The sequence below is a fragment of the Rhea americana genome, unplaced genomic scaffold, assembly GCF_003343005.1.
Source record: "Rhea americana isolate MKP2758 unplaced genomic scaffold, rheAme1 scaffold_61, whole genome shotgun sequence".
NCBI classification, from domain to species: Eukaryota; Metazoa; Chordata; class Aves; order Rheiformes; family Rheidae; genus Rhea; species Rhea americana.
In genome coordinates, this window is record NW_028186768.1 from 2,205,512 (window position 1) to 2,228,402 (window position 22,891).

General features: G+C 41.9%; 1 protein-coding gene across 2 annotated transcripts in view; it reads right to left on the bottom strand.

Annotated features, from left to right (window-relative positions):
* PAPPA (pappalysin 1) overlaps positions 1-22,891 on the bottom strand; it is a 181,889-nt gene that overhangs the window by 41,590 nt on the left and 117,408 nt on the right. For both annotated transcript variants that reach the window (XM_085320021.1, XM_085320020.1), the window contains exons 11-13: positions 13,619-13,732; positions 12,995-13,130; positions 9,244-9,457 (exon numbers count right to left, since the gene is read on the bottom strand). In XM_085320021.1, the coding sequence (XP_085176147.1) occupies positions 9,244-9,457; positions 12,995-13,130; positions 13,619-13,732 (464 nt within the window). The remainder of the gene's footprint in view (positions 1-9,243; positions 9,458-12,994; positions 13,131-13,618; positions 13,733-22,891) is intronic.

The window sequence follows — 22,891 nt, forward strand, 5'->3', positions numbered from 1 at the left end:
TCTTTATGCCCCATCCAATTTTAAATCACTGCTGAATTTAGGAATGTTTGATATTACCAGTGATAATCTAGGAATGTTTGATATTGCTACTAATAAGTGTGCATGTGTGTATGTGTGAGGAGGGGTTTCTGTGACATGCACTATTATCTTCGAGAAGCTGGACTGAAATCAACCCATTCATTTTATTCCGCTTCACAAGGACCACCAAACAACAGTGGCACAGCTATGATATATTCTGATCAACTAGACTCAGCTCAGCAGTGTGCTGCCTTTTCACATCTCTCCAGTTGCTGTCCTGCCATCCATAAAATGTTTGCCCATATGGAAACTAGCTGCTCTCCCTACAGTGAATTATTCTAACATTTAGTACAACTTGTAAAATGAAAGGTTTATTTTATTTGTATATACACAGAGAAGTCTGGATGATACAAAATCTTTCACTATCTCTGATGGCCTGAGTCAAACAAAACATCACAGCACATGTTCAAATGCAAGTATGGGGAAATTCCCCCAGCTAAAGCAGAATGAAAATATTGAAAGGCTTGAAGCATGTGCAAACTGGTTTTGCTTGATTAGGGACAAAGTTTCCTACAAAGTGATGTACCTCTGCTGAAAGTTAAAGTTAAATACGGTTAAATTAATTCTGAGGGGGGAAAACCTTGCCTTACTTCATCATCTATGTCGGTAGGGAAGAACCTGAAAAATTGAAATTTATAGAAAGAAGGGAAAGCAATGCCACAATACATATATTTTGAAATGAGCTAGAAGAAAGATATTCCCATCTCCTTAAAAAAAGGGTTAACAGCCACTGAAAACCCATCCACCTTACTAAACACAGGATTTAGCAAGTACCTAGTGTTTCATTGTGTTTAAAGCAGTGTGCAGACATTAAACTAATTAATTTTCATGACACGCCTGTGAGACACCTGTGCCAGTATTGTTATCCCCATGTTACTGATGGAGAAGCACATCTGCACTTGTCTCTGCTGAGCTACATATCAGAGTAAACTACAGCATTATTTACTTCCATAACTCAATTCTCTGTCCCAAACTAGTGCAGTATAGGAAGTGCCCAACTTAAGCTTGCTTTTTTATTGGCAGCCCCTTCCTGGAGTATGATGAGCCATAAACAACCTCCACATTCAAACAGACAGATCTCATTTCTTTATCTTGCATAAGGTATTGATGCTGATGGGCTTGAGAAGGCAGAATTCCACCTCTAGTCATGTTCTTGTACACAAAAACAGCACCTTGTCCATCAACAGTACAACTGAAAAGCAATGGCTCATCACTCCTGCAGAACAGATAATCCTTTGCCAGGGATGACCTACACAGAGTGATCTTGCCTTCGGTGTGGACGGATGGACTAGATGGTTTCCTGAATCTCCTTCCTTTCTTGTAATGCTAGGACTCATGTTCCCTGTTGGATTAGTTGCCACAACAGGAAGAAGTCACCATGTTCTACTGTGGGAGGCTGCTGGCCCCATACCAAGGGTTTCATGTCTGTTTTCCAGTCACTGCAGCTCACAGCCTGACATGCAGATTTAAATTACCACTGATTTCAGTTTTGATCAATCAGTAAGACTGTGGATGAGATGGCTGAAGATCAAGTACACAGTCTATCCTAATGCCCAGCTGGTCTCCTCTTGCACATAAATGAGATGAGGAGAATGGTTGTGCGCAATAGTCTTGTAAATGTCCACCATGAATCACCCGGGAGTGTGAACCACAGCCCTTATTTTGTGCTGTCACGTGGTGGCCTCACATATTGTGACTTCTGTGAGTGGAGCAGGACCTTTTGTGACTTCTGTGAGTGGAGCAGGACCTTACAAACGATTTCATGACACGGCTAGTTGAGTAAATTGCCAGTTAATGTTAGCAAGAATGTCTGAACTTGGATGTCAAGAGGGTGTGAATGATGAATATGGTATGTCATCAAATCCTCACTACATACCCCAGGTACACCTATGCATGACGGCTAATGAAGTTCCCCTCCATTTCTGAGATGGTAAGGCTTCAGTGTGAGTTCTTTCTGTGCCATGCCTTCAGTGACAAGTTGACTCAGTGAGGAAAAAACGTTAACGCCATTGCCAAGCCATTCTCAGAAGTACATATTGTGAATTTTGACTTCCCATTGCAAAACTCATGCAAAATCTTAAATGCTTTTCTCACAAAAGTTAGAAAAATAAGCTAATAGCAGACCTATTTCATTTAATGTCTCRTGTGAACCAACGTGCAACACATCAATGTAGCACTGAATCCAGCCTTGAATGGTTTCAGAGGGAAGGACGAACCTAAGAAAACCTTTGCAGTTTGCACAGGTGGAAATCTGGAGCAATATCATTGCAGTAAGTGGTGTTGGCCTTCWTTTCTACCAATGTAAAGGAGAAAAAGATCTGGCTTCTTGAGTTCAGATCAGGACACCAGATGAGAAAGCCTGAGCTTAAAAGTCCTACAGAACTGAAACACCACAGACAAAGGCATTAAGAAACACTTATTGTGATGTTCTTCTTTCTGTTTACAAGTCCCCCTGTGGTCTTAGTAAATGGCCAGGGAACATTTTTAGCCACCCCCTCCAGGCTCCAGATTATGCCTCGGTTAGTAGATCATCTGGGCAGCTCTCTCTGTCTGTAACTCTATATGAATGACTTCAGTGACAAACAATACAACCATTCACTTTTTGTAAAAAAAACAACCACTGCCACCAAATGTTTCCAATTTAAACATTTCTGGTTCTCTAGCTACTGGTTCCAATTTGGTATCAGCTACTGTCAGCCATAAATCRCAATGAATTTTGAAGGCATGATCCTGAATTGAGTTCTGCAAATGCAGAATTAAGAAGGAGAAATGAGTATCTCCAAGTAGGAAATTTAGACAAAGAACCCATCACAGCCATATTACAGAATTGTGGGTTACAGAAGCTCTTGCATGGGTACTTCTATTTAACAGTGGTTAATCATCACATGTTCCAGAAACTATGCATTCTTTGGGGAAGAAACAACACAGAATATCTGAGAATGAAATAAATTCTACCTTAACTCATGCTGCTCCCTGGCATGGAACAGCTGGAGCTTTCTTCTTACCACTCAGAATTGGGYGACATCATTAAATCTGCCTCTTTCAAATCATCCCTGGTCTATCCTAACTGCTAAACTGCACCTGGGAGTTGCTTGCAAGAGTACTAGCTGGTCTGGACCAAACCTATGTGARGGATCCAGGGACTACTCTAATGACTTAATAATATATACATATAAGGATCAAGTATTGGTGCCTGGAATATGCCTTAATATTGTTTGTTTTACTAGATCCACCTCASGATCCACCTGTTCCTATTCTAATTCCTTGCACTAGAAAAGTACGGTTTCCTAAAGCACACCAAGCTGAGTGCAAGAAGCAGGGAATTTCTTGCACATATTCCAATGCCTGCAACATGTTAAAAATATAGATTAAGGCAGACCATTCTAATGATTTAAAAAGCCCTGAGCTGAGTTAATTTCACGTATAGGCTAAAGTTCTGAGCCAGTTCTTACTTTATTTAAATCCATTTTGCCCATTTCTAATCTAAATGAGCTCAGTCATTAGCCTCTAAATCTTTACTTCTCTGTGCCAATATTGGCCCCAATTCAGTAAGGCACTTAAATGTGTACTTAACTTCAAAAGCATGGTTAAGTCCCATTGACAGATTTGACTACAGGCGGATATAAGCACATAGCTAAGGGCTTTGCTAAATTGGGGTCTTGGAGACACAATCCCAGAAACATTTGTATTTTAACAGGTTTATAGAAAATTATGACAATTAAATGGAACTCTTCCTTCCTGACATAAAAACAAACCAGTGCTTCCTCCTTTGAAAAGCTTATAGCAGACAAATTTTTTTACCTAACCCTGAGATCAAGCACTTTTCCAAGARCTCATCCTAACACAGTGCCCTAATTATTTGTTTTCTTAGCAATAGCTCTGCCACGTGCATACATATAGGTGAGCATGAAAGCAGACAGTATATAATAACTAAGCTCATCTCATACACAATTATCTACTTTACATAGGAGAAACTTCCTTTTCTACAGTTCAGGCCAGTCTGAACTGAAGATCTGAAGTATGCCTGATTTTGATTCTATGCCACTGTGCATATAACTCACACACCTGTAACCTTCTGTCACTATTATTAATAAATTTATCCTTATGGTGGAATTGGCTTTTGCTCTGTCTGCAGTGGTTTTTCAAAAGGCAAAAGCAGGTTCTCTCTCCTTAATCCCAATGCATATGCACCATTTTGAAAAGCAAAGGCTTCTAGTTACATTTCTTGCTGTAGCTTCAGAAATTAAAAGTGCGGTATGAACTGCAAAGTTATCAATGAATTTACCATCTTTGGTTTTCAGCTAAAACGTGTTGCTTTCTTTGTASTGACATGAAAACTGAAAAGAATGTGTACCTGAATCCTTGGGCCTCAATGGGGATAGCTGAACCTGTACCAACTGGGTCACAGAAGATGGATCGAGTCCTTTCTTTATAAGTGTTTGCCTTCAAATCTTGTCCATGAGAGTGATCAAAAGAGAAGCTCTCACCTTCAGTGATTTCACTTCAGTACTGCTAGACCTCTCCCCAACAGCGGCTGCAGTGAAACCCCAGTTCAAACTGGTGGGGCAGGAATGCAGATGGACGCTGAAGATTTACTGAAAACACCTGATACAGCCCCAGGTAAGCCATGTGGAAGGAAAGGCCGAGTTAGCAGACATCCTCTGCCCCAGTCCCGCCACTGGAAGGGTAACGGCTCCCGACGGGGGACTGCCCTGCTCTCAGCCCTAGAAGGGGCTGCGTCCCTCCCAGGGGTGCGTCCTGCTGTGCAAGATATCCTGTCCAGTGGGGTCCAGATTGAACTGATAAAGCTTTCAAAGCCCCCTCATGCCCTTCCAGGGGCTAAGCCTGCGTGCCTCAACGCTAACAGCCTGGCGGGTCTCCCTGCGAGAATGTGTCGAGGCAAACAAAGAAAACACATCGTGTTCCAGTTTAATAAAAGCCAAATGATGCCGTTTGCCAATTACCAAAATGGGGCGAAGGTTAAAAACCTATTGAATTATAACACATGTCACAGACCAAAGCTTCTATGATTAACAGTTCTGTGAGAAATTCATTAATTTCACCAGAAGCAAGCTGACAGCGATTGTGCTTAATGATAAAATGCAGGGCAGGGGAAACGGGCCGGGGAACAGTGGCTGAATCAGTTAAGAAAAAGCTGTATTAAATAATGAAAAAAGAGATGAGAAGACTTCTTTTGTTTCCTTATAAAAGGGGGGTGGGGGGAAAGAGGAATTATAAAGGGTGGATGCATTTGTTACACTGCTAAAGATTTATCTTCATCATTTCTTTTCAAGAAGCTGACATCAGGAGAGAACTAAGATAATGGAAAGAGGATGGAGCAAGCTGCTTTTCTCCGAGGCTTGTGTTGGGCCATCAAAAGGAGCAATCTCGGAGGAAGGTGCTTTGCGGAGGCCAGCTGGGCTGTTGAGGAGTGGTTCATGCTGGCTCAGGTAGGCCAGGTGATGCATTTCTGTAGAAAGAGCTGTGGGTGCATGGCCTTCAAACYGTGTTTGGACACTGACATAGGTCTCCTACTCAGAACCTAGGAGCTGAGCTCAGGAAACTGAGACACATTGGCCACACTGAGTTTTCTTGCCTACAGTGCTGGTCTACAACAGCTGTGAAACACCCAGATGTACACACTTACATTGCTACATAGAAAAGTAAAAACAACATCTGCCCTGCAGAAGCCATTTTGCAGCTGTGACAGTGTGTTCACATCAGTAAACCAAGATTTAATAGAATTAGGAAAAACAAAATATTTTCACTACACTAACTAAAAAGCACGAAGAGCCATGCCAGCTGCATAACATGAAAAGGTGAGGTATGTATGCYGGAGAGCTGCAGGCAGCAATACCCCACACCAAGTGAGATGAAGCTCATTTTCATTGCAAACAGGGAGTTAATGGAGAATTACAAAGCTGGAAACCACCCTGAAATGCAGCTGAAGTGGGATATCTACCTAGGTTTTAATGYCTCTTGAGCTCAATTGCCAGGAGAGGAGCAAATGACAAGAGGAGGCATGCAGGAGGTGGCAGGTCTCGTGAATAAGGCAGGGAACTGTCACTGAGGAGAAGCAGTGCTTCGTAACGACGACCTTGCCAGGCACAGAAGACCCTAAGACGATGTTTCCTACATGGTGAAAAGGACAAACCCTAATTGCTAGCTGTCAAAGCTAGCCCCACTGAGCCATGTTTTCACTGCACTCAAGTGACCACGTGTGGGAACCTAACCCATTGCTTCTGTACACCCAGTTTCATTCTCCTGTTCACAAGGCTAAATAGGAAACAGTAAAACTAATAATTTGAGCTATATAGGTGTGAAACTAGTGCAAGAGGAGAATTAACTGGGCCATTACATCAGTTTTAAGGATGCAATGTGAATATAAAACATGTCATTTTTACAGCACATCTCCAACAGTGAGGTAAACTTTTGTGGAAAAAAAATAAGAAGCCGCCTGTGGTCAGCTGCAGGAGAAAAAACAAYAATTGGAAAGACACAACTGGAAAGTACAGAATATTTTTTTAAAACTTCTATAAATGTCTTCAGAACGATGGAATGGATTTTCAAAAGAACTAAAGATGACTGAGAACAAGTCCCTATAAAGTTCAATAGGACTTTTGCATTTAAGCTCTATTTTCTCTTTTAAATCTTAACTCTAATTCACATTTTAAGAAATAAGAGTGAGTACATGCTTTATTTTCAGTTATTAAGTTGTCACTAACCCATGGGAGAGATCCATTCACCCTCAAAATAAAAGCTGTGGTAACATTTAAAGGATGATATATTTCTTTTCTCTCACATATTTAAAATCTGCACCTTAGCCTACAAGTGCCTGTATGTGGCTATAAATCCTCTCCAATCAAAATAATTCTCCTTGAAGAGAGGGAAATAATATCTCTTGTAGAGAGAAGCCAAAAAGAAGGCAAAAATATCCATGTTTACCTAGGGAAAATGAAAGTGCTAAAGTTGATGACTACACGTAGGAAGGAAAGTTCATTTAAAATTTGATTAAAARCATGATCATATTATGCAGATGCAAGCAGTAGGGAAAGTAGAGCAGGGAAGGATGGACATTGGAGATACTAGTGTGCAGAGGGGGTCTGATGGGGAGAGCGTGAGCGTGGGAGGCAGAGGGGAAGGAGGTGGCTTCAAACGACTGGGGACAGTCCAGCCCCGACACGCTGAGAGTGCTGGGCAGCCCTCACAGCAGAAAACCCACATCCAGCTGCTGCCCTGCTTACGAATGAATTCAACCCCCCCTCCCCTCTTTTTGTGTTCATTCTGGATTGGGTAAACTAATGAAGCGAAAAAAAGATAGCAGGTGACAGCAAAGGGATTTGGTGTTCACCTATTCCTGGCTGCTTTGATACTTGTCTTAATGCATATCTTTACATCTTGGATTCTTGAGCTGCTTAGAGTTTCTTATATAGCATATACGGACACCCAAAATGATCCCATTACAAAGCAAATTGGAAATTTTCCACTATGGCATTGCAGTCAATGGAAAAAATCCCACTGATTTCAATTGGCTTTGGATCAGTACTTTATTTCAGAGGGTTTCTAGTTCCTTGACTGACATTGGAAGTTTTATGTTCAATCCAACATTGTAACCTGCAAGTCCTAAAATGTTACTGCTTTGAAGGAGTGAAGATCTGGTTGAAGTTTTTGAGACCAAGGGGCTGAGATGGGTCAGTGCATTATGAAAACAAAGCCAAAAAAAAAAAAAGAAAGAAATCAAGAAGAAGAAAGGGGCAAATGATGGGTGAGTCTTCTCCAAGAGATTTCTAAAGCTCAGCTTGCTGTGCTGCAGAGGCTCACTGAAGCTTTGCCTAAGGGGAAAGCATTTTTTTATTAAGGAAATAACTTTCTAAACACAGAACACTTCTAATTTCGTAAGTGAACAAATGGTTCAGTTCCTACTGAAAACTTGAAAYAGAGGAATGTGGTCCTGTGTCTGAGCCTTCTCAAGCCTGTTGCTTCTTACTATCTCCTTCCAATGGGTCCTTCTTGCTCTTTTTCTGTCTCTGCGTTGGGATTTGGCCAAACTTCCACAACTACACTTCTCATCTGAAACTTGATCTGGCTGTCTTTAGGCCTCTGAATTTATACAACCCATTGCACAGAATGATCAGACTCCTTGAATCTAGGTCAGAACACACTGACTGGATTGATTTAGCTATAGATATACTTTTTTTTTCCTTTTTTTTTTTTTACCTCTCCCCATTCCCATCCTCCCAGCCCCCTTCTTGGAATAAAAGCAGGTCCTAAAAACAAGCCAGAACATTATCAAAAACCTGACAGGCTGCTTAGGAGGCTGAGCAGGGGTTTGCTACAAAAAACAACTTGTTTTACTTTTGCTGCTTCTATGATTTGACAATCGCTCACAACTTTGAATTCTCAGAGAAAAGTGATTCTTTTAGGGGTTTTGCTAAATTCTCCCCACTTCTTTTCAATGCCTTGCTGAAAAGATCCATGAAGCTGCTGCACCAGAGGCCGTGAAAGGTCACAATCTCTGTGGGATGCTGTAAAGCAGAGACTGAGAGGGGTTGGTGTGATCTATTGAAGTGTCTGTAATAACAACAAGAATAAAACGGTAGCTATAAACCTTTCATCCTGGGGGGTCCCACAGAGCTTTTCAGAACGTGAGCCGGATCCTTGGAGGTACTGAGAGCCTTTGCCCAGCCATAAAATTGACACGAATGCTCACTGCTGAGCCCCCATCGCAATGGGCTGAGCACCTTGCAGAATCTGGCCCCRCTGGGGCACAAGAATCACTTTGTCTCCGTGCGACGGTTTCAGTGGGAGGTCCCTGTAGCCATTTAACGGCACAAAGCAGTTTAGATCGAGGACGACGTGTGAGCGGCTAAAATGATGCCTTATTGGGGAATGCATGTAGAGTTAACTGGCCCCAATTCCAAGCTTGGGATAAAGGAGGGAGGAGAAAGGAAGAGGAAATAATTCACTAACAGTATCCTATGCGGGTTAAATGTCCCATCCATCCTGATCAATGAGAACACTGCCGGGTTTTTTCTAGCAACACAAAAGGGTCAGCAGGGTTCAGCTGCCTTGCCCCTCCTGTCTCCTTTTAACCTCTCGCTCAGGCCTGCTGGGGTTGGGGGCAGTGGGTGGCGAGGCGAGAAGGAAGCAGGCTGACAGGCTCACCTCTGCTCCGCYGGGCTGTAGGTCTGTCCTCGCTGGCAGTTGCTGATGGTGATGGGGTCGAAGTTGTGGAAGGAACGCAGGGCCACCCCGGAGATGGCCACAAACTGGGAGCTGAAGCTAATGAGGACAGCCTGGGTGTGATAAAAAGGGTGACTGAGGTCATGGATCACGGGGATAATCAGGGGATTGTTCCTGCAGCTCAGGACGTGGACACCTGCCAGAAGAGAGACAAGATCAGAGGAAGGGTCAGACTTAACACAATTGCTTCCCATAGCCGTTGGCACTTCAGAAGCATTTCACCCATAGGAACGGCCCTATAGAACTGAAAAGTTATGGTAAGCTGCCTGGAGGGGCTTCCCAAATCGCTCTGTAGAGCTTAGCAGAGAAGTATATCCCTCCAGACAGCTAAAGAAAGGCTGCCATTCTCTCTGCAAATGCGGTAGGCTCTCAGAGCAATTTCTTTAGACCATAGCTACATTTCTATTGTGCTCTGTTAAATCAGGAGCAACCATCACGGAGGAAGTGGAGTTGCACTATTGTAAAACCAGTCTGAGAGGACAGTTAAAGCCTTTATACTGTGCATCAAATGGCACCGGTAGAATGGGTGGCTTTGTGTACAGTGGGCAGTTTACCAGTGGCTTGTTTGTAGCTGTGCATGTCATTAGCACTCAACGTAAAACTTTTTACATCAGCTCTATGCCAAATGTGCCCAGTTTTGCTTTCGTTTGATTGTTTTCAGCCTTGGCTCTTTCCTGGAAAGGGCAAAGATGGTCTTGGAGAGAGAGAAACGAGGGTGAGGGATACAATGGGGATTTTGCAGGTGACCTCCTTTGAGAAGAAAATAATTCAAAGTATCTGAGGAGCTGAGAATATCCAGTAGCATCAGAGATGTGCTGGGGAGACTTCTTATCCCTTTTTCCTCAGAAGACAAAGCATTCGGTAAGAAATTCCCACCCTCATGTAGAGGTAACTCGAATTCAAATGGGCCAAATCTATCTCAGGGCTAACTGAAAGACAGACAACTGTCAGAGGCCTCAAAATTCATTAACTCAGATTCACAAGCTTGCAACTGACTGCAAAGTCCTGCCTCCACGGCTCCCTATGGCATTGCTCCGAGGATCAGCTCGGTTCCAGTTCTATTCACTTCACTGGAGTTCCCCCAGCAACGACTTTGGCCCAGGCCCTTTGGCTACCCCGCTACGCTTACRAATTTGAAAATAAAATAAATTCTATTTGCATGTTTTACTGGCTCAGGGATTTTTATTATTTTTTCCACTTTTTTTGATTCAAAAGGAAAGGAATAAAAAAGTTTTCATTTTTCTCCTTAGAAAGTGATTTCCTGTGAATTAGGACAGACTTCTGACCACTCTCTTCAAACATCTATCTCCCACCCTCTGCTTAAAAAAAAAAAATCTTCCTGTAATAAAAAATAAAATAAAAACGCAAACCTCTTTTTGTTTTGGTCTTTACCTGACCCTGAAATAACCTCTGTCTACTTGCCTCCCACAGGTCTTTTGATATCAGCTCCTTGTGGAATGGTGCACGTTTCTCACTTACAAACAGGTGCAGTTAATATTTGAAATCCCGGGTTCCCAAATTCCTTGGAAGTTTCTGCCTTCTCTGATGGAAAGCCAAAAAAGACCTTATGGTATGAGGCTGTATATTCTTTTCAGTTTCATTCCTAGCACTAAGGTGGTGTCCACAACAAGACAGATCCTCTGAGCTGTGCTGCAGTTGCTGGTGCTTTCTGCCCTGACAAGGTAACTGGGGACTGAATAGGGCAGCATTTAACTAACTTGCCTTCATTAGGTAAAAAAAAAAAAAAAACAAAAACAAACAAACAAACAAACAAAAACAACAGCATTTGAGGTAGAACAAGCATATTAGCAGGGGAGCATGACTTAGAGCTAGCTTCATGGTTGCCCTTGCTCATTTAGCTCTGTACCTATCTATTCATCAGTCCCTTAACACCTCTTACAATGTACTGAGAAGCTGAATGCCAGTATCTACAATTGCTCTTAACCCACAGCTGTGAGGTGTTTGCTGTCCTAACCCATCCATGTCCTAAGGAGACTCAAAAGAATCTTCTCAGTATTTCTGGACCATTCACACAGCAAAAGCTTGTTCTGCCYTGTGCAGCAAACTGCAGTTCTGGGTACGCTGCCCGTGTGCATGGGAGCGTGCTTTAGCACACTGTGGCCTAATCTAGCTTTAAACTCCCTCATCCAGGTACCAGTGACAAACATGCAGTACAGCCACGAGGAATCCAGCACAAGCTAAATTACTGTTATATCATTTTAGGATGTACTTTTGGTTTGCTGTTGACTTCTGCTTAAGGCTGTCYGACAATTCAGTTATTCCTGCATCCTCTGCATGCTAAACTTTGCATCCTAGCTACAGYTTCTAGCCTGCTACAATAAAAGGACCTAATGCTAAATTCAGACCTCATACAAAAACAGTTACTGGGAGCTCTGCTTGAGTGAGAACTGCTGGGTAGACCGACCTACACCTCTCCTCTTCTGCTCTAAGACAGACTTCCCTGAGAAGGTCAGAGGGGCTTTTCCATGATGAAGGCAGCATCTCAACTGTGAAGATTTGCAGGCACCAGTTTGAGGCATGCCAAACTCATGTTGCTACTTCTTCAAGGATTTCAAAACTTTGCCCTTAGTTCACTCTTTGCTCCTCTTTCTTGCCCCTTTTCTCTCACAGTCTGCYTATTTCTTTTCAGAGTGTTACATTAAGTGGTTAGCATAGTTGTGTCCCCATCATTTATTTCTCGGAGGGAAACGGTTACGTGCCACTGTTCTGCAAAAGGAGGAGGATTAGACCAGTGCACGGGCTCATGCAAACTGGGAGCTATCCTCGTTCATCCTGCACAGCTTGCTATGATTTTCTGTTTGATGCTTTGACAACGGATGCCTCACATTCTTTCTTTTCCTCCACATCCCACCAATGTTTTATATTGCACAGGAAAGTCATCAAAAAACTTTCAATTGCATGTGTCCCTTATCTTTTCCATCACTAGTAGGAAGCTGATATGAGTCTGAGCTGGGCAAAACTGTAAAGTTCTGGTAAAACAGAAAGTTGGGGGAGTAGGTTATTTTTCCTTAAAAATCACTTTCAGTGATCTATCTTGGGACTTCAGTACAACTTGTAAGCCCATAGACTCTGTCACATATGTCTGCTTGAGATCATGCATCTCCCACTCAGCCTGCAAGACCCCTAGCGTTAAAACTTCATCAAATCTGAAATACTTCACATAAAAAATGTTGGCCTAGATAAACCAAATTTTTTCATGAAGACCTTGTTACCCAGCAAAGAGAAGAGTGAGTGAGTGAGAGAGAGAGAGAGAGAGAGAGAGAGAGAGAGAGAAATATCCATCTCCTTGTGAGGCATCCAAGTGCCTTGATTATGATCTACTTCACTGGACACAGCAGCAACAAATGGTCTTCTTTATACAGCTAGCTTTGCAGTCTTACCTGGAGCATCTGCACAGGCATTATAATAAAGCTTTAGAAAACCCAGTATCCAGACCATTAATCAACAGCATAAAACTCCCTATAAGAAGGATTAGATGCATCAAATGATGCATCAGTTTCAAAGACTCTCMGTCAAACTCAGGTCCTGATGAGTTAAGTAAGCACTTTTTCTGTTCGATCCTAGAAAAMTGACCAGGAGCACTGGCCACAGATTTTGAATGGGGCTAGCAATAGATTAAGCAAAGAGGGAGTTGAATAAAATACACTCTTACCAAGATCATGACTCTGCTCCTTGGTGTCAAACAGCTGCACACTGATGGTTTCCTGCTTCTGATCCARGTAGTAGGTGCCATCAGTGACCAAGTGAACAAGGACTGCTGCAGCTACCATAGGCTGGGAAAAATAAGCCTGGGGGGGGAAAGAAAGCCCCACAAAAGCTGAGGTGGATAAAAGGGGTGGGCTTTTTTTAAAAAAAGCAACAGTCTGTGCAGGACATTTTAAATAACAATTCTCATTCCTGGTCACAGAGAAGTCTTCTCTTCCAATCCGTCCTACTTATTGAAACTTTTACTGATTGTGCTTTATGCAGTACACAAGAAACCTAAACCCAGATACACAAACTAAATAAAACTTGAGTTAAACAGCTCTGTAGCTGGAGGCTGTAACCTCTCTGAAACTCAGTGGACTTGTCACAGGACAGGACTTCACCAGTTACTCCTTAGATGGTTATATTCTCATTGACTTTGTTTTGCTMTTCTGCACCAGATATACTTCAAAGACAACAGAAGCCCGGCACTGGGAAGGCCATCCCAAGATATTTCACCTACTGGAGAGCCTCTGAACAGACAGGCAAACAGAAAACTTCTGAATTACCCAGGGACATGTGCCCTTCTTACCTTGAGCCAGAAAATTGTCTGAGTCATGTGGGAATATTGGAAGTTGGCTGTGCAGGGATACCAGGCATACTGAGACACACCATCATTCAAGTCAATCACCTTAGTTCGACACATCTGAGAGAGAAAAAGGAAATGCCAAAATGAATGTAAATGACACTATGAAAGGATTATGACTGTTTACAGTGGGTAAAAGTMCAGGTACATTGCTAGAATAAAATAATACATAATAGTGATGTCTCTAAATACCATCAGATTGTTCCAAAGTTAATTTTGGGGGGTGTTTCACCTCAATAAAAGTTTAAGTACAAGGATCAAAGGACTCACAACAGCAGGATGGTAACCAACAGTTAATTTGTTAAAAGGAAGGCTTTGAGAGTGTCYACCCCAACCTTGCTCCCACCTAAAGTGACTGCCAGTTATCAACCGAAGTCAAAGCAACAATCTCTTCTGAATGTACTAACTCAAAGCAGACGTCAGCCTGTGGATGCACTCCACATCACTTAGGCAATGTCCTGTTTAAGCCTGCATGTCACTATAACCCCAAGACAGCCACAGAAGGCCATGTAAACTTAGAAGCAAGACAGGGAAGTCCCGTCTCTACAATCAAATCTAAGCAAATGCAAAAATAATCTCTTCTAGTAACTAGTTTTGTAATTGGAGTAACCTTCTTCCTACATCCAGCATTTTCCATGGCAGGTAGAAGTAATTATAAGCAAATTTCTTTTCAGTAAAGAACAGGAAGATGAATCCAAAATGTTCACATAGATGAAAAGCCCCAAAAAGAGAAAACCTGAATTTAAGCACCAGAGAGACTTGCAGTGCCTTCAGTACAGAAGATGTGAAAAAGAAGCTGCAAGAAATGGAAGGATTTATATTGAAACCACACACCTATGTGAAGCTGCTTTATAAAGAAGYAAACATGACTGTAACTTTAATTCCTCAAAGAAGAATGAGCAAGAGAATGTCCATAATGGAAAAAGCTGCCACTGTATTAGAAGGATGCTTCCACCTGAGGATCTCAGAGCATCTGAAGAATACCTGTTAAGATTTCCAACACTTTGGTGACTTCACTGACTTTCGTTATTATCTAGAGGCAYAGAGATAGAGGGAATTCCTTGTGGTCACACACTATATTGGTAATGGAGCTATGAATGTAACCCAGCAGGCCAAAACATCTCAAATGGCTGTGCCAGCCATGTGATCAGCACACTAGAGAGTCTAGGACTGATTACAGAGATCAGTTGTGCTAGGTGCTATGTAGAGTCATATACTCTTGGGGACGTTATTAGATTTCTTTCCAAGACCAGAGCCTAAACTGAGCAATCTCATGGTGATGTGCTGTCAGTAAAGCTGTTCCCATGAGCAATTTCCCTGATTATTAAAACAAAAACAAAACCCTAAAGCGAAATGAGAGAATTAGCGGAGATGTTTTTAATGTTTTTTATACTATGTCCACTCAGTAATTACACATAGAACTCCCTCTTTGGTCTCAGCAGGCAAAGTTAAGGCAATGTAAAGAGAGCCTGGGAAGGAGAAACCAGATTGGCCAAAAGTGAGGTAATGGCTTCTATAATCTGAGTCTCTCAAGGTCCAGCACACAGGAATCTATGGGTAAAACATAAATCAACTTTAATGGGCTGGAAGAAGATTTTTAGTTTATTTATTTTTTAAAACAACTGGGACCAAACTTCACTGAGGCTAGCCAGTGGATAGTGTTACATTTTACAGCAGAGCAAGGCTTTACATAAACTATCTTTGGCATCTGAAATCCAGTCCAGCAGTTCGACATGTATCATTTCGCAATTCTCTTTTCTTGCATTTTCAGCAGCCTGTCTCTTGTTGGGAGCATGGTTTTTATTTTAATACCTCTCCAGTTAGGGAATTTATCTTACCCACATCTGCAATTTATATGGTCATAGAACACTTTGACATGAACAAAGGTCTCATTACTTTTATATGATTTTGTTTCTATTCTTGTATCTTCTYCTGCTCTATTGATCAAAAAAGGTGATTGAAAGAAACAAGAGTACTGATGTTTGGTGTATTTAAAAGTGTCACTTGCTGGGTGAGTAAATATCTGCATTAAGAACTCATCCAGACTTTCACCAAAAGTTTGAATCAAACCCAAAACAAACCACTGCTGAGGTGGTTTGGACATCTCTGATAACTTTTAAATGCCTTGTTTGATTTGTGTGCGTGTGTGAACTCTAGCACTTTCTGGTTCCGCCTGAGACTGTTGGTAAAAATCTTAACATTGCATAAAGAACCTGTGTTTCAGGCATGTGCAGCTACGTTGTGGGAGACTCAGCAGACTGGTCTACTCTGAACAAGGTTAGATAAGCTTCCAGGCCTGTTGAGGCTGATCTACTACTCAGGCAAGTGATTCAAAGTGGTCCTGGGGTAAAATGGTATTTTATGAGAAGAGTATCACTGAGAAGTGAAGGAAAAGTCTACCAGGCATGACATTAAGAGTTGCTACGATAGCCTCTTTGGCACTAGCTGTTATCTTGTAAATTCATCTAGAGCAAAAAGGTTAAGGTTTTCTAACAACAATTCGATTGGATAAACTGTCTTAGTCACTCACAGACTCCACCATCTCAACAGCCTCTTTAACACACCTGCTAAATATATATCCTTTTCAACTGTAACCAATTATTGAGTGTCACACAACTGCAAAGTCGGAGAATTACTTGCTAGGATAATCTTTCACACTTCTGCCTTTAAGGCATCTCTTAGAAGATGACAGCAGTGTGAAGGCACTTATTACTACAATCCCATCACTTTTAACCTGCAATTGAACAGTCCAGAATGGGCTGTTCAGAGGGAAGCGAAGGGCACACCCAAGAAGGGAGCATCAGGAGACACTGTGATTAGGACATGGCAACTCAGTGCATTCCAATGGCCTGGAAGACAGGGCATCACCTCTCCTCATGGCTACATGTTCACAGGAGTTCATGYTGATGAGAAATAAATTGTTTCCTAACATCCTCCTGTTTGCTACAACGATGCAAAACAGCAGCTAAAGCACCTGACAGCTGCAGAGGGAAGATGGATGGATGTACTCTTCATTTCAGGGTGTTACCAAACACTAAAGCATTTGCTTTGAAGAGTGACGGAATCACACAGGACTCAAAACTTTGCTCATTGGGGCTTATCCAGGTTCTTAGACCTACACAGTATTTGAGATCCACAGGAGTTTAGTATCTGTTCCAAAGTAGTTGGGGAGTATTTGCGTCTGCTTACTGGAAGTCCATGTCATACTCCTCCCTAGAAAGCTGCTTTCAATTACAAGAGCTAACGATGTCTGTTCCTTTCAGAGGGTTCTAATCCAGCTTGTCTCCCACCCACACATTTTGTACACAAACATCGAGARACAGAATGAACAAGGGCAGGGATCACTGTGGTATTTTCCCACAAGAGGGAATGCCTGGAGGTTTCCCTCTGAGTGATTTATACAACCTTTTGTCAATCACAGGGACAACATGTTCTTCAAACTGCTTCTCCCGCTTTCCTTCTCTTACTCAAGGGAACCAAAGAATGTGTCAGCAGAAAGGGAAAAGTGATATATCAGGAAGTCTTAGTTCATTGCCACATCTAAAACACATTTACTATTGCAACAAGCATCATTCAACTCCTTCTCCTCATAACCTTTTACTTCCAGGTAACATGGGAAAATACCAAAGAGCAAATTTAGGAAGGCGCCCTTCTGAACAATTCCTGTTCCATAAGCAACAATTCTGCACACATATATTGTGGGCAGCATCATGACTGGTCCATTATCAACTTGCATCCTTACAGGGGCGACTGAGGCTGCCTTTGACTCCAAGCCAGCAAGCTRCAGGTTAAGGATCACTGATCAGTAGATTGGGCACCAGACAAGGGCTCAACACAACTGCCCCAGTGTGTGGCTCCATTACCAACTTTCTGGTCAGCCTTTAACTTCTCCAGGCCCRAGAAGCCTGTATGACAAGGATGATTTTTCCCCATGTCACACACGTACCTTGAGGGTAAAAGCCATCAGTGACAAAAAGGTGCAAAGGTGTTACAAAGAGAAGGGACAAATAAACACGTAGATGTGTGATGGATATGCCTGCCCACATGAGTGGGTTAAATACAAATAGATGTCATCCAGTTCCGTCCTTCCAATTGAGCAAGCACAGCCAGACACCACAGGCTTTGCATATARTAGTGGTTCTTATCTCTCATACTGTTGTATCAATATAATCCTAAGTGCAGACAGGCAAAGCTGCTATTTATACTAGGGATGCAGACCTACTCAACTCTGGCACAGGGCTGACACTGCAGTTGCAGTGGATGTGTCTGTGTGTGTGCCCACAGAAAACTGTAAGCAGAGTAAATCTCCAGTGCGCACATAGGTCTATTCTCCAAATCCTGTTCTCCCATCCTGGGGTTTCTTCCAAACCATGTCTTCAAGCTAAGGACAGCTATGAAGAGCCACTACAACTCCTCTTCCATCAGGCAGTAGAAAACAACCTGCTTCTGGAGGAAAACGTCGGTGGTGGTTGTAACGTCCCAAACGTTACACTGCTGCTCTCCCCCACTTCTTTTTACTGGGGACTGCACTGCTGCCACKTCTGCACCAGGAGAGTCAATGATGTGAGTTTATGGGTTGAAATAGGCTACACATTATCCCATCTGCAAAACAGCAACAGCAAACCGAGCAGGAACAGGATCTACTGGTAAACCCCGCATTACCRTCTATTTTTGGAGTGCACACATCCTGAATGGAATAGTGCAAGTGCACAGAAATACCCACTGACCGATATGAAACCTGTGGATGCACAAGCAGGACAGATTCTGTTGTTCGAAGATTGAGCTAAAGAACAGATTTCAACTATAATAATGAATCCTAATTAATCTACAGTTTTTAGCTGGCTGCCTTGCAGAATGTTCTTTATATTTAACCCCCMAAATGCCAGAGAATCCCAACCATGACTTAAGCAGCATTTTAATACATCTCTTTAATGAAATCTTTAACTCCCCAATGTCAGATATCAGGGCTGGAAGTCACCAAGAGGTCAGATTTTTAAACCTGTTTTTGTTGTTGCAGACCTAAGGYTAATTTTACCCAAGGATGCGAAACTCCACTGCAGTTGCTAAATATCAGAGAGGTTCCTGCTTGTTTATTGCCTAATATTATAAGGCAGCTTGACTGCCACATGGACACCACTCAGATTGCCTCCTGCAGTACAGACTTCCAATCTGTTCTAAAAGCTGTTCCAGTGTTCTTCTCATTTAATCTAGGAATTGGGTTGGAATTACGGAAAAATGAAATTGCCCATACTAGTGAGCACTGAATCATTAAAAAGGCCACCATTTGGCTTTTAACAAATACCTCGATGATCAGCCAATTTCTATGACCAATCCAAACCCCAGGGTCCCACAGAGCTCAGATGGAAACTACATGAACAGGCTTACTCAAGGGACATCCAGAAATTTTGCTCTGAGTTTTTTTCCAGATTCTGGTTAGAAATGTTTTAAGACTAGTCCTTTTATTAATATTGTGGATCTAGTATTTCCAATGTACTGCATTTGTCCTGTCAGAAGTATTAAGTTAGTGTTAGCTGATAAACTTAGAAAATCAGAATTTGGTCATTTCAGTTTGGCCACTGAAACTTCAGAAGAACATTCAAAGCTATTTTATCCAAACAGGTCCATGTACCATATTTTTATGTGCAGTAACCATAAATTTATAACACCTTAATGTTGCAGGAAAAGCAAACAAACCCCCTCTCCCCAAAAAGAAACTCTTGAGATTCAGCAGTAGCATACGTTATAAGCAGGCACAGATAATAAAAGAGAAAGTTGTATTCTTTTTCTTTCAATAGCCTTCATGCTTCTGATCCCTTACAGTCTGCTTCCTTCTCCTCAACAGCAACTTTTCCTTACCTTTGATGCCCATAAGCAGCATCTTCCACTCCAAACCTCCCCTTGTCCTCTGTATCTGATTTGGTCCCGGTCAAATAATTTTTCAGTAGTGGTACTTTTAAGAGGGCAAGGAAAGCRTCTTTGAAAATACAGTTTTGCTAAATCCTGTGCTTTGTCTGCCTTTGCCTGTTTTTATTGGGTTACTTAACGGTCTGAGGGCAAAAGATGAAAAACTAGCACGGTCGCTTTCCTCCAGGACAAAGGTATGTAGGCAGGTGATCAGCAGAGAAGCTTTATCAACTGGAAGCTGATAAAACTCCGGAGGTTTACGCACTGATGCTATATTACTCCCAGCTGGCTCAGAAGTAAGAGGAAATCTCATCTGTCAGTTCTACTGGTGTAATGAAGAACAGAATTTGGCTATGGGATTGGGAAGCAGATTATATCTCCTGCAGGACAAAATAAAACCCTCTTGCCAGTTGCTGTGTCCATACATATTTGAATCTGGAGCAACTGATGGTATCTGAAGCTTGCAGATTTAGCAGTCATCTGTCCTGTTACTACCATGTTCTTAGCAAAGAACCCCAATTATTTTTATTAATTTATGCATGTGAAAACATCACAACAGCTATGATGTTGGCATCAGTGGCTTGCTGCCACTATAACACGGGGATAAATTCCTCTATTGTTACAATAAAAACGACAGCACTTGTTTCCAAAGGTAGATTTCCTTATGTAGAGTACTGGATGAAAAATGGGTCTGTGATTCACAAACGAGTGGGAGATGCAAAGCACCACTTTGTTTTGTCATATAAGCTGGTTTAGTTTCAGGAAAGCAAATGGGTGTTACAAGGATTTTCATTAAATGATGGCCCAGATTGTATGTATATTCAATGTTTGTTATTAACTTTAGCTTTCTCAAAAATATGCAGTTATTTCACTTCCAAAGAGTCTGTATGAACAATGTATTTGGATTTTTAAATCAGGCAAGCCTGTGCTCTTTGAGCTTTCCTTTGAATTTCTGATATCCCCAAATTCACAGCAAACTTCATTTAWAAACATTGAGTTCAAATCAAAATCACCTAAAAGCATAAACTTCACATAGCATACCTGAAGAAACTATATATCAGTTCTGACTGGCCTTATACCAAGCCTGCATTGCATTTGACATCCAGCCAGATGTAATCAAAATATCTAAGGTCCTAGCTGGACCTACGGAGGAAAACAATATGGAGTTTTATTTATTTTTTTATAACAAAACCCTAACCCTAACCAGATGATTTTTGCATGGTTTAAGAGAATCAGTCCAAAGATGTCACTGAATCCCTGAGCCAGAAAATACAGAAAAAGAGCAAGAAATAGAAGAAATAATTGTGCTAATGTGATTTAATAATCAGCTCGCATCTTTTACACAAGCCTACAAGTAAATACTAGAATTTGGACCTTGTGAGTGTAATTTGTGCCTGCCCCTACCTCTTTTGCCATTCTGTAGTGCACATTGAATAGATGTAAAGGGAAGYGATAGCTCAAAGTGCAGGGCAACACAGAACACAATCTCGTGTGAAGCACATGCAAGTGTAACTGAACATTTTGCCATGTGCTCCTGTTTATTTATATCTGGGGTTTGCTATTTATTCAACAYAGCCGTAGGACATAAAGATGCTGCTCTCAGACAGCTACATTGTCTATCCCAGCACCACTAGGATTTTCATCTAGAAGGGCCGATTCTCAGAATTAGCCCTGAATTGAACTCTACTGTAACGTTCAAATTTCCAAATACATCTATCCATGGTTACAAACAGCAGCCAAATGCAACCTGCTAGATAGACAGCACAAAGAACATAGTGCCTGAACAAGACCTTCTACCTTCACTTCCCCAAAAATGAGGCTCATTAAAGCTAAATGACATTTTCAACCAGCAGCAATAGCTTCTCTACAACCTTCCACACTGCTGCTCAAAAAGTGTGAAGGCATTATAGACTGATAAGTGCTTTAGCAGACTGTATATCCATCCACTGGAGAGTGAGGTTAAACAAATACAGTAGCCAGAACATTATTGTTGGCTGCGCACTCGGGTTCCCGAACTGCCTCTCTCTAACGTGAACCAGCTAGGTCCACTGCAGCAAAGTTTGCATATAACTGCTGGCCAACGCTGGCAGTGGGGGTGCTACAGCAAAGGAAAACAATCCCATTCCCTGTGCAGTTWCCCCTGATGAGTGCAGCAATGGATCTTTTTTGTTTGTTTGTTTGGGGGGTTTTTTTGGACAGGAGTATTTCATTTGGGAGCAACTGGCATCCGAAAATCAAAAAGCAGAATATGTGCCACACATTGAGAGATCCTTAAAAACATATTTTCTTATTATATTAGTGGATCTAACTGTCTGGACTCATTGTAGATTTTCTAGTTTGTCCAGAGAAAGCAGAGCTGGGCTTGTTATGATGGACTTGGTTACAACATACCTTCTTTCCTCCCCTAAGCTGGTCCTAGGAATTTGCTTGGATGCAAAAAGCAGATAGCTAGTTAGAAGAAGCCCAAAAGCAACACAACAAATGTCCAAAGACCTGTAGCTTGATGAAGAGTTAGTTCTCCACCAGAAAAATACACTGGCTGAGATGTACAGAGAAGCTTAGGCACTTGGGCAAAACTTCTCACAGGAAGAGAGACAAATAGGAAAAAAAAAAAGGCATATTTTTCCAACTAGCAAGAAGGAAAAAAATACAACACTCTGGTTTCAAGTGCTACAGCAGTAGACCTTAAATACCCCTCTTCTTAACCTCACCTCCCTGGAACAGCCCAAGTGCAAATCGAGTATGGTAACAACTTCCAGGAGATGTGAGACACCACAGGTGCCATCATGTTCTCCAAAGATTGCTTGCTAAGCTTTGCCTCTGGCTGAAACAAACAGCCGTGCAGTGGTTAATGTCAGCTCTGACCACATGATCCCATTCAGGAAAGGTCAAAAGAGTGATTTTTCATTTAAAAACATCTGTGGGTTTAAAGAACAAAACTTTCTCATGTGCAGAAAACCAGGGGTTTCCAGCTCTTTTATTTTCAGAGTTAAAATCATGTTTTTTGGTTTTGTTTAGGGTTATTTACCATGTAAACACACTGTACAAACCGCACGTAAGCCTCAGCACATAGCGCTTCCAAATGCAAGAATAACTGGGGGTGCAAATCTYTCCCTCTCCCTCGGTCTCCTTTTCCCTTTTGAAGCTGCTCAGCTTTCTGCAGCGCTAGCTAGCCAGACACACAGTTGTTGTCCTTCACTATATGAAGACGTACATATGCCTCAAATCCTTAGGGTATAAATCAGCTCTGGCCTGTCAACAGGCTTTAATTGGATACATCCAGGGAGATGATACATCAAGAAGAGACATTCCGAA